The sequence below is a fragment of the Salmo trutta genome, chromosome 40 (assembly GCF_901001165.1).
Source record: "Salmo trutta chromosome 40, fSalTru1.1, whole genome shotgun sequence".
In the NCBI taxonomy this organism is placed as follows: domain Eukaryota; kingdom Metazoa; phylum Chordata; class Actinopteri; order Salmoniformes; family Salmonidae; genus Salmo; species Salmo trutta.
In genome coordinates this window covers 12,888,197-12,905,326 of record NC_042996.1, presented here as the reverse complement: position 1 = coordinate 12,905,326, position 17,130 = coordinate 12,888,197, and the positions used below count along the sequence as shown (strand labels likewise).

At 44.5% G+C, this 17,130-nt stretch overlaps 1 protein-coding gene across 2 annotated transcripts; it reads right to left on the bottom strand.

The window, feature by feature from the left end:
* Window positions 1-380: 380 nt before the first annotated feature.
* On the bottom strand, window positions 381-6,247 carry LOC115180588 (transcription termination factor 1). Of its 2 annotated transcripts, none has more exons than XM_029742781.1 (11): window positions 6,136-6,247; window positions 4,658-5,810; window positions 3,964-4,091; window positions 3,594-3,779; window positions 3,347-3,425; window positions 2,999-3,123; window positions 2,392-2,587; window positions 2,173-2,265; window positions 1,895-1,960; window positions 1,560-1,645; window positions 381-865 (listed from the first exon to the last, which is right to left on the bottom strand). In XM_029742781.1, exons 2-11 carry the CDS (start codon window positions 5,641-5,643, stop codon window positions 693-695), a joined length of 2,118 nt encoding a protein of 705 aa, XP_029598641.1. In that variant the 5' UTR covers window positions 5,644-5,810; window positions 6,136-6,247; the 3' UTR covers window positions 381-692. The 2 variants fall into 2 exon arrangements, with proteins under 2 accessions (XP_029598641.1, XP_029598642.1); XM_029742782.1 differs by lacking the exon at window positions 6,136-6,247 and adding an exon at window positions 5,912-6,125.
* Window positions 6,248-17,130: the final 10,883 nt, after the last annotated feature.

Sequence of the window (17,130 nt, the reverse complement as noted above, 5' to 3'; positions counted from 1 at the left end):
CACACTTAATACTGTTAGCCCATGTTTCTTTAGCAGTACATTACTACATTTGTAATTAATGGGACATGGATTTCTTTGCTTCTGTACAATGCCCTGTTGAGCAGAGTTCAGATATTCCTGTTTGAGAATCTTGTGCAGACTGGGTTTCCATAACGACCCCAAGGGTATGTCATGTCTATCAAACATGCCGACAGTGGACAGAAACAGAAAAGCTTCAACAAAGCACAACTGGAAGCAGTCAAATACATTCACATAACTAAATAGAATGTATGATGCCCGACACCAGTTGTCAGCTCTGTTCATTTTAGTCAATAGCTAAGAGGTTTTGGTTTAGTGATTTTCATAAACACGCTCGCAATGGATGAAGACCGGCCAATCAAGACTGAGCAACTAGAAGCCATTTATTCTCAAAAATAGAAAAGAACCTGTAAAAATGGCATTGTCAGATTTTGCAAACGCACAAAATAATTACAACTGGTCACCATATCCCCCCCCCCCTCCAAAAATTCTAAGTGAATCGTTATGGGGTGATGACATTGTAATGTCTTACAGAAAACCAAATTAACATTTAATTACAAATAAGTTGATCGTCAATAACCACAATGAACGAGCTGAATCCTTAATTTTGGGACAGAGGGGCAGACAGCTACCCCCACAGGGACCTTAAGCAAGGTCCATGTGCTTTGTTTTCATCAACTGTTCTGAACCTCGCTGTAGTAGTCGCTGTCCTCATTATCAAAGATCTCAGAGAGGAGGAAGAGCTCTTGAGGATCGTTTCTGGACACCACCTCTCCTGATTTTACCCGAACTTGGAGGCGCTCTTCAAATTTGGGGAGAACTCTACTGTTGAGGTAGTCGATGATCTCTGAAAAGAAAATACATAAGAGATTAAATGGTTCCAGCAAACCATGTGCGTGCCAAACGGCACTCTAGTCCCTATATAGTGTGCTATTTTTGACCATGGTCAAAAGGAGTGCACTTTATAGGGAATAGGTGTGATTTGGGACTATGTCAAAGCTCTCTTCCCCAAAGTATCAATATATTTAAATAGTACGGTCAAGGGGGACATAGCAACATTTCCTCTCCCTTTATGTCTGGGGCGGCAGGTAGCCTAGTGGTTAGAGCGTTGGGCCAGTAACAGAAAGGTTGCAAGATCGAATCCCTGAGCTGACAAGGTAAAAATCTGTCCTTCTGGCCCTGTTCCTAGGCCGCCATTGAAAATAAGAATTTGTTCTTAACTGACTTGCCTAGTTAAATTAAGGTAAAATAAAATGTAAACAATGTCGTCACTGATCATAGTGATTCACACGTAACTATTCTAACAAAATGCTAAAAACCTAGCGATAGAGCTTATTGGGCGGTCCAGTGGTCTAAGCCGCTGCCTCGAGCTCCCAGGTACTGTGTACTACCGCTGTGATCCTGGGTTTGAATCTGACCCAGTCCTCTAGCGCTCCTCTACTTCGCACTTTCTGTCCTGTCCAATAAACAACAAATACAAAAGGAGTGGGACTGCCCTACTCTGTAAAATAAGTGTGTTTATGACAGTAGCTTACACCTACCACAGAAGGACATGCTCTCCCACAACGGAACGTTGGCTACCTTTAGCCTGTAGTAGTGTGTCTGTACGTAGCGCGGCGTGACATTCCTTAAATGAAATACATACAAATGTTAGCACATAGCACTGCATTACAAAAACGTACATCACACTCCTAGAAGATGGAAAACATTTGGAAAGGCTTTGTCATGCATTGATCTCAGCGTTGTTTTCAGAGACTTAAACAATCCTAAAAGTGAATACTAACACCATACAAACCTCCCTCAGTGAAAATGTCAAACACAAGGTCATCCATGACACATTGTCTAAAACAACAATCTGTGTTTAATAACCTCTTACCCAATTATGTAAGCAATTTCTTCCCAGTCGATATCTGCAGCATCTTCTATCTGCATTGCATTCAACCTGAAAGGTCAAAAATGACATGGTTAAAAATTCACCATGCATCAGTTTCACATGCAGATATCAGGCCCAAAAGTCTACCTTTTGTCCTGTGTATCACAACAGTTCAGAAAGGTCCAAGTCAACGTCACTAGACTGGGCTAATAAATCTTAAAACAAAGTAGCAAAAAACAGATTCTCCATCGCATAGATTGAATGGAAATAAACACACTTACGCTTTGATCAAATCCACTTTGCCCTGTAAGGAATTTGTGCCGCCATTGAATACTGGTTGTCCATACGCCATTTTGTGCTTCAAAACAGCCAACCTGGAAAAATAGGATCAAAGACAAAGTCTAAAAAGTCAGACAAAAGTTCTGAATCTGAACGTTTGTGTAAACAATTCAATGAGAATTGTTTATTTTGTAAAATTACTCCTCAAACCCCCTGCCCACCATTTTATTCGACACTGCAACCAGTGGCGCGTTTCAACCGTCTGGCACACATCTCTCCAGGGGATGTTGCTGTACAGCTTCTCTTTCCTGATGGTGGCTGGTCCACTGCCAGGCTCTGCCTGTCCCACCAGGTGCTTCCGCACAGCTTCCATTAGTCTTTTCAGTTCTTCCTCGGTCCACGCACCTTTGTTTGCAGCTGAGAAATACACACCAAACGAAGCGGGAGCATTGCCCCAGGTCATACAAAGCTAACAACCATTTTCCCCAAAAAGATAAGTGGAGCAGGATGTCCGGCAAGGATGTCAGAGTCAATATATTAAAGCTGTAATCAGTACTTGGTGAAACTGCCACATTTGTTTGGGATATTACAACAACAACAAAGAAGTTACTTCAAACACACCACAGTTATTTTCCTTCGGCCATCATTGCACGCGTGATAGAACTGCAGAATATGTACTGTAATAAAACATTTTACCACGATGCTGGATATTCCTCTCTTCCGTTTCATCAACAAGACAAAAACAATAACTAAGGCGCTGGGGGGGGGGGGACGGACACTGGCGATGAGTCAGTCACCTTATGCGGAGTCCAGTTCCCAACGACTTACACATTTGAGCGAAACGTTTCTCTAGGGACGATTCGCTCCGGCCAGTCAACTGCGAGATCGTCGCCCACTTGTTGCCGTGCAACGTCTGCAGTTTCTTCAAAGAGTGAAGTTCTTCTTCGGTGAACCTTTGGTAAGGAAATCAAGGAAATAAGCATTCAAAGTGCCTCAATGTGTCTGCAAATGTTAGCAAACCATAAAGTGGTTCATATCAGAACAAGAGCACAGTTGTGAACACTAAAGAAAATGTAAATTCAATATTACTATACTTTCGTACACTGTATATAGAGGCAACATAATGTATAGCCATCATAGCCGTTTATTTCCTTATAGTAACTAGCCCCGTCTCACCTGCCCTTGTAGTTGCTGCCATCAAATAATTTCCTCCCACGTATATAGACTTGATGCCAAGGCCTGGGTATTCCTTCAGCTGGAACAACAGGTTAGGAAGAGGTGAGATCAGTTTTCTGGGAAATTCCTAAGCATATTTTTTGGACCACTGTAGACAATGCTGAAGAACAGGGATGTAATGTCGATAAAACTTGTTGTGTCAGATAAAGTTCTCTAATCGAATGAACCTGGCTACAAGATGACACACCTATTCTTTCATGGAATCTGTGCTGCCGCTTCAATTTCTTGATATTTCCTTCTTCCCCTTTGAAGCGCTGTGGATGGAAGAGCATAGAGCCACTCTGAATCCCAGTGAGAGCCAGGAAGTCGTAGACGTTACTCTTGAGTTGTTCGTTCTCCTGTGCATTGAATCTTCCACTTCGCAGGGAAAGGCCTAGGAACAACAGAACATTCCACATGGGTTTAACTGATTAGGTCTAAAATGATAAAACAAATGATACAATTCAGTCTCATCTCTAAACACAGTAAAATCTTACATATCATTGCTACAATATTACATAACAGCGTGATAAACACTCTAAAATATTGAACCATGAGTGACTCAAGAATAGACTTACCTCGTCTTCGGAATTCCTTGAATCGATCAAGATCATACTTTATCATCTTATTGATCTCGTCAACCGACTTTGACTCAACATTGGGAATGAACTCTTTGAGATCCTTCAGAGCATGCCAGTCGTCCACACTGTAGCATTGTGAGGGGCGAAAATTCTAAATTAAATTCTGGTACACCGCATTCACAAAACATCTGGTTTTCACCAGCAAATGCCTCTGGGCGACTCCACAGTAACAGAGTGATGCGGGGACTCAGATTTCAATTTTAAAATGTCAAACAAAAACCAATGATTGCAAAGTTAAAGTTCCACAGAAAATTTTACAAAAACACATTTAGTTGAAAAACAGTGCAGGTTCAAATTTTGGTAACAGAATGAGGGTTTGTGCACCTGGTGCCCTCCTCCTGTAACCAATATTTGCATCTGCACTGTTCAACAAGTAGCTTAAATGAGTGTTTGTAAAATGTTCAGGGGAAATGGTTAAAAGTTATCATTGTGCCTAGAGTTGTATGGTTCGTTTAACTTCTCAAACATTATTTTTTGTTGAGCATACATTAAAATAAAATCTGAGTCTCAGCATCACACTTATTGTGGAATTGCCCTACTGTCAATGGTTGTGTTCACTTAGGAAATCACTCTTTCAAAATATGCTAGATTCACACTTCAATACAAGTGAACCAGGTTTCCTTCTACTCACCATAGAGTTTCTTCCTTTAGGCTGGGTTTGTTGTGTTGGGTCCCTGTCTCAACCATGACTGAATGGGCACCCTCCTCTGTCTCACCGTTTGTTCCAGCATCATGAGTCCTGTGGTCATTTGGAACAGCTAAATCCAAACCATCTGCTGCAGAGTGGACACTGTCCAGTCCCTTGTCTGACTCTCTGCTGTGTTTTTTCTTTCTCCCGCTGCCCTCCACAGCTGTAGACCCTCCATCTGTTTTCGACCTCTTTGACTTCAATTTTCTTTCAGTTTGTTCTTTTATACCTGGAAGGTCTGCTTTATCTGGACAATCATTCAGTTCACTCTCTCTGTGTTTTTTCTTTCGTTTCCTCTTCTCTTTTACATTCTCCTCTGCCTCAGTTACCATACTTTTACCTCTCTTGACTGTTTCAGTGTGCAGTTCTATGATTTCTGGATCATCTGCTGTTCTTGAAACTGTCCGGCTTTCTGCTCCCTCTTCAAGTTCTGTTTGTCTGTTCTTGTGCTTCTTCTTCCTCTTTCTGGCCTCATCTGGTGCAGTTACAGCTGAAACATCTACTGCAGCCTTTGAGAGGACACAGTCTATCCCCGGTTCTGGCTCAATGTCATTATGTCTTCTCTTTTTCTTCCGGCTATTCATATTCTTCTCATCAGCAGTCACTCCCTCCGCTTCCACCTGTTGTGTTGGAAGATTCTTTGACTTTTTCTTTGTTTTCCCAGCAGTTTGTTCCTCAGGATCTGGTACCTCCATTTCATCTTGAACAACATTTAGCTGCTTCTCTTGCTTTCTTTTTTTGAGTTTCTTCCTCTCTTTCTCCACCACTTCCAGCTCGGTCACCGTTTGCTCTTTATGTTTAGGTTCTTCACCCATTTTCTCTACTGTCAACTGATGACCATCCTTTTGATTATGCTCAATTGCTGGTTCTTCTGGTCCCTGTTCAGATTGTGCTTTAGTCTTTTTCTTCTTCTTTTGGCTTTTTTGCATCCCTCGACTGTATCAGGTGCCACTGATGAGATTAATTCAGGAGTGTCTTCAAATAGAAGAGGGGATATTCGAGACATCTCAAGCAATATGGAATTCTCACTTGCCCCTTGTTCGGTGGATGTTGAAGTCCTCAGCATGGTGGCTACAGCATAACCTGTTTTCTCTATCTGTAACAGAAAGACAATATTAATGTCTTTCCATTGTTTCCTAAAATGTGACAGCATGCATAGGCATGAACGTTAGCAGCTATGTAACGTTAACTAGTTACCATAATTCGATTAGCAAAATACGTGCATATGAAAACACAAGTTGACTTTTTCGTACATACGCGCACAAGTGTGATCAATTTTGGGATAACTAGCTAGCTACTATAGCTAGCTAGCTAGCGGCTACATAACATGTGATAGTTCACCCAAATAGCCTAGCTAGCCTGCTAGCTAGCAGGCTACGTAAATCAAATATGATAAAACTCGTAAAGAAAAACAAGTGCACCTGGTTGAACACGTGTGGAAAGTGGAACCGTTGCGACCAAAACGACACAGCCGGAAAGGTACATCTCTTCTTCGGCATTAGCAAGTTAACAATTTATGTGTGTGTGACTGTGACCAAAGCTAGCTACTGCCACTCTGTGGTGGTGGATGTACTATTGAAATATAACATTTGAACGAATTTGGAACCTCTAACCCTAGCAATTTGACTGGTAAACTCCACTCGCAATGGCTGCCTGCTTGGTATTCTGATCAGGAGTCTCCCATCTGCATTCCCAACGATTAGGATTTGTAGGTCTAGATTAATATTCCCGCTATGCAGTGGTGGAAAAAGTACCCAATTGTCACACTTGAGTAAAAGTATAGATGCCTTAATATTAAGTCACTCAAGTAAAAGTGAATGTAAAAGTCTAAACGTATTTGGTTTTAAATATACCTAAGTATCAAAAGTAAATGTAATTGCTAAAATATACTTAAGTATCAAAAGTAAAAGAAAAATTATAAATAATTTAAAATTCCTTATGCAAAGCAGATGGCACAATTTGCCAGGGGCATACTCCAACACTCAGAAATTATTTACAAAATATATATTTGTGTTTAGCGTGTCATTCAGACCAGAGGTAGTAGGGATGAGCACGTGTTCTCTTGTTAAACTTCAGCATTTGACAATTTTCCTGTCCCGCTAAGCATTAAACATGTACTGAGTACTTTTGGTTGTCAGGGAAAGTGTATGGAGTAAAATATTTTCTTTATGAATGTAGTGAAGTAAAAGTTGTCAAAAATACAAATATTAAAGTAAAGTACAGATACCAACAAAAAGAAACGACTTACGTAGTACAGCGATGAGTGTTGTGTGTTATAGAGGGATATAAATAGATTTTGGTATGCTATTTCTATAGGCCTAACTCAGGTCTAACTCATTATAATAGCCTATATTTTTGTTCTAAAGTAAATGTAGATATGCTTTACAGTATTAGTCTACACAGCCTGAGATTGGTTTTGATTGATTTGATAATAATAATCCATGCCACAGCGCACAGTGCTCTGTGTGATGTCAGGTCTGAATACTAGCGAACATGTACCCTACCATCTGGAGAGTTAGTTAAAGATTCGTAAGTGAAGAGAGAAGTTTTCCTGAGATTTCTTATACCTATCCACCTTGACTTGCACAGTCAATACATTGGCAGCCTTTCAACATTAGGATACAATATTTTCTCTAGCCTAGATAGGCTATCAATCTACCTCTCGCACACACGACATGGGCAGTTTAAATTGGTCAACAATTGTATTTATTAAAGATGATCGCAAAGAATGTGTCGGTAACTCTGCATTATAGTACAGCATATTTATTTTGGACTAAAGCCACAAAACCAGTGTATGAGTGAGTCACTCAGCTTTATGCTGACAAATATCACACTTGACTCAAGTCATTAATAGCTCAGGTCTTGAAAATATGAGCCAAGAGCAGCACCGACCTTTTGCCCCTCTGTATCCAATGTATATAAATGACCATGTGAGCACCGCCCGACTCCGATGGACGTCTAATTTTTGGGGTCATTTCGCTCACAGGGGAGATTTATATAGACGATTTCGCTGTCGGTTTTTCCTCCCTGTACTTTCTTTCATTCAGTTTATACTTCATAAAGGCAAAGAACGACTTCATGTTTCAGAAACTCATGTTACAAAGCCTACTATCACTCCTTTCTGCTGCATCCTCCTCCTATCCCACAACAATTGAGAATGGTGCAATCGCAGCCCGCATTTCGGGTGATTCCTGCATGTGGGCATTCCTGCATCTGCAGGAAACCCTCTTTATACTTCTATTGGTCAATTTTTAAGTTAGGACTGGTGGGAGGTGGGGGTGCTCCAGTACAGAAGGTGCTGTTAACTTAGGGCTAGGCCCCTTTTTTCTCAATTTCCGTCTGAATGACGTGCCAAAGTAAACTGACTGTTGCTCAGGCCCTGAAGCCAGGATATGCATGTAATTGGTACTATTGGAAAGAAAACACTTTGAAGTTTGTACAAATGTTAAAACTTTGAAGTTTGTAGAAATGTTAAAATAATGTAGGAGAATATAACACAATAGATATAGTAGGAGAAAATCCAAAGAAAAACCAACCAGAACTTTTTTTGCGAGAGTCCATCCTCTTAGAATGGCAAGTTTTTGGTCATACTGAAAATTAGCTCCCTGGATGCAATTCCTATGGCTTCCACAGGGTGTCAGCAGTCTATGTTCAAGGTTGCAGGCTTGTAACTTCAAAAACAAATAAGAAATATCCGTTTTAGTACAGAGACACAGTCTTGGAAATTCGTGTTTGCGCGAGCCATGAAGACGGGACCCACTTGCTAAAATCGGTTTACTATTGAACATACTTCTTTCCGTAAGAAATATTATAGTTTAATTACATTTCAGGGTATCTGAGGAGTAAATAGAAACATATTTTGACTAGTTGAAACAAAGTTTAGGGGTAGACTTTCGGATTCCTTTCTCTGCATGTTGAACGAGTGGATTACTCAAATCGATGGCGCCAACTAAACTGACTTTTTGGGATATAAAGAAGGATTTTATCTAACAAAACGACACTACATGTTATAGCTGGGACCATTTGGATGACAAATCAGAGGAAGAGTTTCAAAAAGTAAGTGAATATTTAATCGCTATTTATGAATTTATGAAACCTGTGCAGGTGGAAAAATATTTTTATGTGGGGCGCCGTCCTGAAACAATCGCATGGCATGTTTCACTGTAATAGCTACTCTAAATTGGACAGTGCAGTTAGATTAACAAGAATTTAAGCTTTCAACCGATGTAAGACACATATGTACCTAAATGTTTAATATCCATAATTTTTATGATTATTTATTTGAATTGTGCGCCCTCCAGTTTCACCAGAAGTTGTCCCGCTAGTGGAATGCCTAGCCCTAAAATTAATGCACAATAATGTTGGATGCCAACAGCCTATAAACCCCACAGAAGAATTGGCGGGGGCAACAATGATAGCTAGCTAGCTGTACACCGGTAGACAGTGTCCTTCGCGCTGTTTTCCCGCAGTTCTGTTAACAACGGTGAAAGCAGGTGTTCGGCAGGCGGGTAGCGAAGGACACTGTGTGGTAACTTTGCCCTTACAAAAAAGATTGCAGTCATAGTGCAGTATAACTGCAGTACACTGCAGTATAACTGCAGTATGCTGCAAATACTGCGTCCAAAATAATACCGTTTTTTTTACTGCAGTAATTATGCAGTAATTATGCTGCATCCAAAATACCACAGTCGACTGCAGATACTGCACTTTTACTGCTGTTTCAAAACTGCAATCTTTTATTGTAAGGGAGCCAGCTAGTCCTAAAGAGGACTCCGTTACACAGCAGACGGGAGGCGACACCGGGTGATAGCTAACTTTCAAGCTAGCACACGGTGTCGCTAACTATCAATCTAGCTAGTGCACGCTGACGCCCCAGCCTCCCACCTGCTGTGGGAGGACAACCGGTAGATGGGCGAAAAAACATTTTATTTCCCTTTTGACCCACATTCAAAAGTGTTGTACAACCATTCATACAGCATTCAAACTCTTCAAATATAATTTTGAAACTGGTCCGTATTTCACATTTTCACACAGACCCAAGGTCCATGGCCACCGAGCAGGATCCGACCTGGGATCCAAGGGTCAACTAAGAATTTCAGACCAACCGATCGGGATTCGAGGGTCAACTAAGAAAACTTGTCTTGCAAAACATTTTGGTACTGTATCAACAGTGGACTAATGACAAAAATTCCAAAATATTGTATTTGAGTGTATTTTTCCTTGAAGTTAAAATATGACACCAGATTCCAATGACCCCATACTTAAATGTAATGACAACTTCAATGTGGACGAGCCTATGTGTTTTAAAATATTGGAAACTTCAATGCGGCACACACTGTACTTCTAAATTGACACCACCCACACATTACAGTCAATCATCTTTCTGTCCTGCAGGAATCTGAGGCAACTATGATCTAGTCTAGTAAGTTACCTCCCTGCTACCCAGAGGATGTTACAGTAGTTAGTGAACATGGCCCAGAGGGTGTTACAGTACTTACCCAGCTAGCACTAGTTCTGTCAAACTGGTTGTTGATCATTGCTAGACAACCATTTTCAGGTCTTGCCATAGAAATTCAAGTACGTTTAAGTCAAAACTGTAACTCGACGACTTAGGAACATTCACTGTCCTCTTGGTAAGCAACTCCAGTGTAGATTTGGTCTTGTGTTTTAGGTTATTGTCCTCCTGAAAGGTTAATTAATCTCCTAGTATCTGGTGGAAAGCAGACTTAACCAGGTTTTCCTCTAGGATTTTGCTTGTGCTTAGCTCCATTCCATTTCTTTTTTATCCTGATTACAAGTATACCCATAACATGATGCAGCCATCACTATGCTTGAAAATATGAAGTGGTACTCAGTAATATGTTGTATTGGATTTGCCCCAAACATAACACTTTGTATACAGGACAAAAAGTGAATTGCTTTGCCACATTGTTTTCAGTATTACTTTAGTGTCTTGTTGCAAACAGTATGCAATATTTCTTTTCACTCTTCTTTTCACTCTGTCAATTAGGTTAGTATTGTAGAGTAACTACAATGTTGAAACTGTTTTAAAGTGACCATTGGTCTCGTGGTGAAATCCCTGAGCGGTTTCCTTCCTCTCCAGTAACTGAGTTAGGAAAGATGCCTGTATTGTGTAGTTACTGGGTGTATTGACACACCATCCAAAGTGTAATTAATAACTTCACCATGCTCAATGGGATAACAAAGGTGTTGAATACTTATTGACTCAAGACATTCAATGTCTGCTCTTTTTCTTCCCATCTACCAATAGGTTCCCTTCTTTGCGAGGCATTGGTAAACCCTCCTGGTCCTTGTGGTTGAATGTGTGTTAGAAATTCACTGCTCGACTGAGGGACGTACAGATATTTGCATCTGTGGGGTACAGAGATGAGGTAGTCATTCAAAAATCATGTTAAACACTATTATTTCACACAGAGTGAGTCTATGCAACTTATTATTTTACTTGTTAAGCACATTTTTACTCCTGAACATGTAGCTTTGCCATGACAAAGGGGTTGAATACTTATTGACTGAAGACATTTCAGCTTTTCATTTTTTATGAATTTGTCCAAAATTTGAAAAACAGAATTCCACTTTGACATTATGGGGTATTGTGTGTAGGAAGGTGGGAAGGTTATATGCAAAATAACCATAGGACAACCATACTCTCACCAAGCTGTAAAAAGCATATGGTTCTCAGAACATTATGTGCCAGCTGGGTAGTGAACATGGCCAGACATACGAGGTATGTGGCATCATGGAACTGTAGCTTTCATACATTCAGAGAGAGATGCAAGTGTGTTTCCCAATCACATGAGACCTAATGTTGAAGTTGCCACACCACCATTGATTCTGTAGTTCCCCAAAAAACAGTAAACCATTTTGTTACTACAGAGAAAATGACTGCTGCTGATTTGCCAGGGCTTTGAGCCTCTAGGTCTCCCACATTTGTTTCCTCACAAAAGTCCAGGGATTTAAGTGTGATTACAGGAGTTAAATTATGTTTTACTAAAGGCTTAAAGCAGGCCATATCCATCTCCCACCCATGATTGCTTGTTATAGTAGTCATAACCTGCTTCCCATCAGTAAGATGTGAAACCCATGTGAATGACATATGCTATTACTCAACCTAGACAATCTTAAATGATCATGGTGACTTCTGTGTTCAACATAGCCTGCATGACTCGCATGGTGCTGAAGCACCTCCATGTTGCCTTGAAGACCAGGAGGCGCTGGTATGGTAGAGAACACCCTCTAGTGGTGGAGGTGGAGGAATGCCTGGCAGACGTCTGGGCCGACACCAGTGCTGACACAGCAGGGTGAGACGGATGTCCTGTCCTCCTACCTCTCCTCTGCTTCTGGTTCTTCTAACTCCTTCTTTACCATAACCCCACTAATAGGAATCCATTCAAATTGAGGACATCATTTTGTCCTGTTATTTAGTCTATGCATTCTCTTCCTTCCTCCATCTCGCCTCAATAGTTCCCAGTATATACAGCACAGGCGGCTGGCTAGTGGCACCTTACTTAGGGAGGACGGGTCATAGTAATGGCTGGAACAGAAAAAAATTGAATGGTATCGAACACAGCAAACACATGGTTTTCATGTGTTTGATACCATTCCATTCACTCCATTCCAGCCATTATTATGAGCCGTCCTCCCCTCAGCAGCCTCCTGTGATATAACTTCCAAAATAACGGGCTCCCCAGTGGCGCAGCGGTCTAAGGCTCTGCAGTGCTTGAGGCATCACAACAAATGTCCTTGTCCCTTCGTGCTCTAGCGACTCCTGTGGCGGGCTGGGCGCCAGGTGTACGGTGTTACTTACGACACATTGGTGCGGCTGGCTTTCGGGTTAAGCGAGCAGTGTGTCAAGTAGCAGTATGGCTTGGCAGGGTCGTGTTTCAGAGGACGCATGGCTCTCGACCTTCGCCTCTCCCGAGTCCGTACGGGAGTTGCAGCGATGGGACAAGACTGTAACTACCAATTGGGGAGAAAAAATTGTAAAAAGCCCACAAGAAACTAAACAGAAAAACTTGATCATTATCTCAGCTTCTAATTAGGAGTGCTACCACCCCCTTTCACACTTTAATTCTAAATGTTATTTGTCCTTCAGCATTAATCCACAGGATAAAATCAGTAGTAGGTTGTTTGTCCATCTGTGTCTGCCTTTGCTGTGTGTTTTTGGATCCATGTGATTGTGTGTTTTTTGCTCTGTGCTGTGGACTTGCGATTGTGTCTATTTAAATATCCCAATGGGGGCAGGCTTCTGTGTCAGGACCCCAGTAATACAAAGAGTAGAGAGGCTGTTGAACTGCTGCAGAGAGCTCTGGACTTGTACATGTGCTTCCTGGGGTCTGATCACACACTGACCAGAGACTTACAACAGTAAGACCCAGTGCAGGATTGAAAGTTCAGCCACACCTCAAACAGAAACTGGATTGGTAAGGGAATATCTGACCGATGCAATCGCTTGCCAAATGATAAACACTCTACTCATTGAACATAAACTACAGCAAACTGCAAAACATGGGGTCTAGACTGGAGTTGCTTGTTGTGTCCCAGGACCTCAAGTAAAGAATCTTAAACTAATAGAGTTGAACTTTGTCCTTTTAGGGTTTTAAACACAGAATCCAGGTGACCTTTGATCCCTTGTGTCCCCAGGTCCAGACCCCTCTCCCACCTCTCCACTAGGAGTCTAAGCAGTGGGACCAGACCCAACACAGCCGTACCCCTCACTCCCACCTGGCCTGGTACAGGGGCACCACACACACCCCTCTGGACCCCTCCGTAATCAGATCCCTGTCAGCCCCATCCAACAAGACCCTCCACACAGCCAGAACCAGATTCAGATCAGGAACCAGCCAAGAACCAAAACAAAAACCCCTGATAGAACCACCTGTCTTCTCCCAGGCCCTGGCCTGCCTTCCAGACCACAGTGTTCGGGCCACAGAGTGACATCAGAAACCTGATCTCAGAACTCAAACCCAGACCTGCTTCAGCACCGGGCTTTCATTCCATAGACAGGACCGGAGTGCTGCATTGGGCAGGCTGGTGCCACCTACCAGGCAGGTACGTGCTGGAGGAACGGACAGTCATAACATTGAAAATAGAGATTGGATTCCCTCTGCACACACAGAGAAGCACACCACTGGTGAGACAGACAGGCCAGGGACAGGGAGGAGAGACCGTCTTATTCCGCCAGGTGGCGCTAGAGACCATACTCTCACCGTGACCACTGTTTTTCATGTAGTCTTTGAACTGCTATTGTTTAACCACTTTTGATACCAACTGTAACGCCCTGGCCAGAGAGAGGGGTTTTTGTTCTTTATTTTGGTTAGGCCAGGGTGTTACATTGGGTGGGCGTTCCATGTTCCTTTTTCTATGTTTTTGTATTTCTTTGTTTTGGGCCGTGTGTGTGGCTCCCAATCAGGCACAGCTGAAGCTCGTTGCTGCTGATTGGGAGTCACACATAAGGAGCATGTTTTTCCTTTGGGTTTGTGGGTAATTGTTTCTGTCAGTGTTTTGTTCCAGACAGGACTGTTTGCTGTCGGTTTGCTCATTTTCTTGTTTTGTATAGTGTTCACGTTGTTTACATTAAATTCTAATAATGAACACTAACTCCGCTGCACCTTGGTCCACTTCTTCAGACGACAGCCGTTACAGAATTACCCACCACCAAGGGACCAAGCAGCGGAAGAGGGAGGTCCGGTCAATGGAGGAGACGCCGGCCAGCAGACGGGGTCGCTGGCGTCGGTCGAGGAAGCCCGGAAGACACCCCCAAGAAAATTTTGGGGGGGGGCTAATGGGGTGGTCCGGAAGGGCAGAGGAGGAGCCCAGACCACTGCTCTCGTGGGGGATAACGGCAGAGGAAGAGAGGAAGATGATGAGGCAGTTGATTGAGGACCTGCAGATGGATGATCTGGAGGAGCCTTGGTATGCGGAGTTGCGCGCTGTGTCGCCAGTGCGTCCGCACAGCCCGGTGCGTCCGGTGGACATGCCCAGCACATGCCGTGCTAGGAAGGGCATCCAGCCAGGACGAGTGGCAAAACCGGCTCCACGCTTCAGTTCACCAGTGCGTGTTCACAGTCCTGTCTGGCCCGTCCCTGCTCCCCGCACCAAGTCCACAGTGCATGTTCCCAGTCCTGTCCGGTCCGTCCCTGCTCCCCGCACCAGGCCCAAGGTGCGTGTCCACAGTCCTGTCCGGCCCGTCCCTGCTCCCCGCACCAAGCCCAAGGTGCGTGTCCCCAGCCCTGCCAGTCAACAGTCGTCAGAGCTGCCCGCCAGTCAACAGTCGTCAGAGCTGCCCGCCAGTCAACAGTCGTCAGAGCTGCCCGCCAGTCAACAGTCGTCAGAGCTGCCCGCCAGTCAACAGTCGTCAGAGCTGCCCGCCAGTCAACAGTCGTCAGAGCTGCCCGCCAGTCAACAGTCGTCAGAGCTGCCCGCCAGTCAACAGTCGTCAGAGCTGCCCGCCAGTCAACAGTCGTCAGAGCTGCCCGCCAGTCAACAGTCGTCAGAGCTGCCCGCCAGTCAACAGTCGTCAGAGCTGCCCGCCAGTCAACAGTCGCCAGAGAGGTCAGACTGCGCTGAACTGCCGGAGTGGCCAGACTGCGCTGAACTGCCGGAGTGGCCAGACTGCGCTGAACTGCCGGAGTGGCCAGACTGCGCTGAACTGCCGGAGTGGCCAGACTGCGCGGAACTGCCGGAGTGGCCAGACTGCGCGGAACTGCCGGAGTGGCCAGACTGCGCGGAACTGCCGGAGTGGCCAGGCTGCCCCGACCTGCCGGAGTGGCCGGGCTGCCCCGACCTGCCGGAGTGGCCAGACTGCCCCGACCTGCCGGAGTGGCCAGGCTGCCCCGACCTGCCGGAGTGGCCAGGCTGCCCCGACCTGCCGGAGTGGCCAGGCTGCCCCGACCTGCCGGAGTGGCCAGACTGCCCCGAACTGCCGGAGTGGCCAGGGACGCCCGCCAGCCCGGTGAGTCCTGTGCCTACGCCTAGGGCTAGGCCTCTGTCATGTCTCCCCAGCCTGGTGAATCCTGGGTCAGTGCCGTCAGAGCAGCCAGGGTCGCCCGCCAGCCAGGCGCAACCATCGCCGCCCGCCAGCCGGGCGCAGCCAGGGTCGCCCGCCAGCCGGGCGCAACAAGGGTCGCCCGCCAGCCAGGCGCAACCATCGCCGCCCGCCAGCCGGGCGCAACCATCGCCGCCCGCCAGCCAGGCGCAACCATCGCCGCCCGCCAGCCGGGCGCAACCATCACCGCGCGCCAGCCGGGCGCAACCATCGCCGGCCGCCAGCCGGGTGCAGTCAGTGTCGCCCACCAGACCTTCGGCGCGGCCAGGTGCGCCACCGAAGAGGGCGACGTCAAGGGTGGAGCAGAGGCCACGTCCCGCACCTGAGCCGCCGCCGTAAGAAGGCCCACCCGGACCCTCCCCTTCAGAGTCAGGTTTTGCGGCCGGAGTCCGCACCTTTGGGGGGGGGTACTGTAACGCCCTGGCCAGAGAGAGGGGTTTTTGTTCTTTATTTTGGTTAGGCCAGGGTGTTACATTGGGTGGGCGTTCCATGTTCCTTTTTCTATGTTTTTGTATTTCTTTGTTTTGGGCCGTGTGTGTGGCTCCCAATCAGGCACAGCTGAAGCTCGTTGCTGCTGATTGGGAGTCACACATAAGGAGCATGTTTTTCCTTTGGGTTTGTGGGTAATTGTTTCTGTCAGTGTTTTGTTCCAGACAGGACTGTTTGCTGTCGGTTTGCTCATTTTCTTGTTTTGTATAGTGTTCACGTTGTTTACATTAAATTCTAATAATGAACACTAACTCCGCTGCACCTTGGTCCACTTCTTCAGACGACAGCCGTTACACCAACCCTATTTTTGTTTGAGATCTATTCAAATATTTATGTTTTGCAATACGTTCTTCTGATAAATGTCCCTATACGGACAATTGATTAATTCAAGATATCAAATCAAACCGTTGTTTTCTGTATAGTTGGATCAAAACGTTGGTATAACGTACAGTACCAGTCAAAAGTTTGGACACACCTACTCATTCCAGGGATTTTCTTAATTTTTTACTATTTTCTACATTGTAGAATAATAGTGAACACATAAAAACTATGAAATAGCACATGGAATCATGTAGTAGCCAAAAAATATTTGAGATTCTTCAAAGTAGCCACCCTTTGCCTTGATGACAGCTTTGCACACTCTTGGCATTCTCTCAACCAGCTTCATCAGGTAGTCACCTGGAATGCATTTCAATTAAAAGGTATGCCTTGTTAAAAGTACATTTGTGGAATTGATTTCCTTTTTCATGCGTTTGAGCCAATCAGTTGTGTTGTGACAAGGTAGGGGTGGTATACAGAAGATAGCCCTATTTGGTAAAAGACCATGTCCATATTATGGCAAGAACAGCTCAAATAAGCAAAT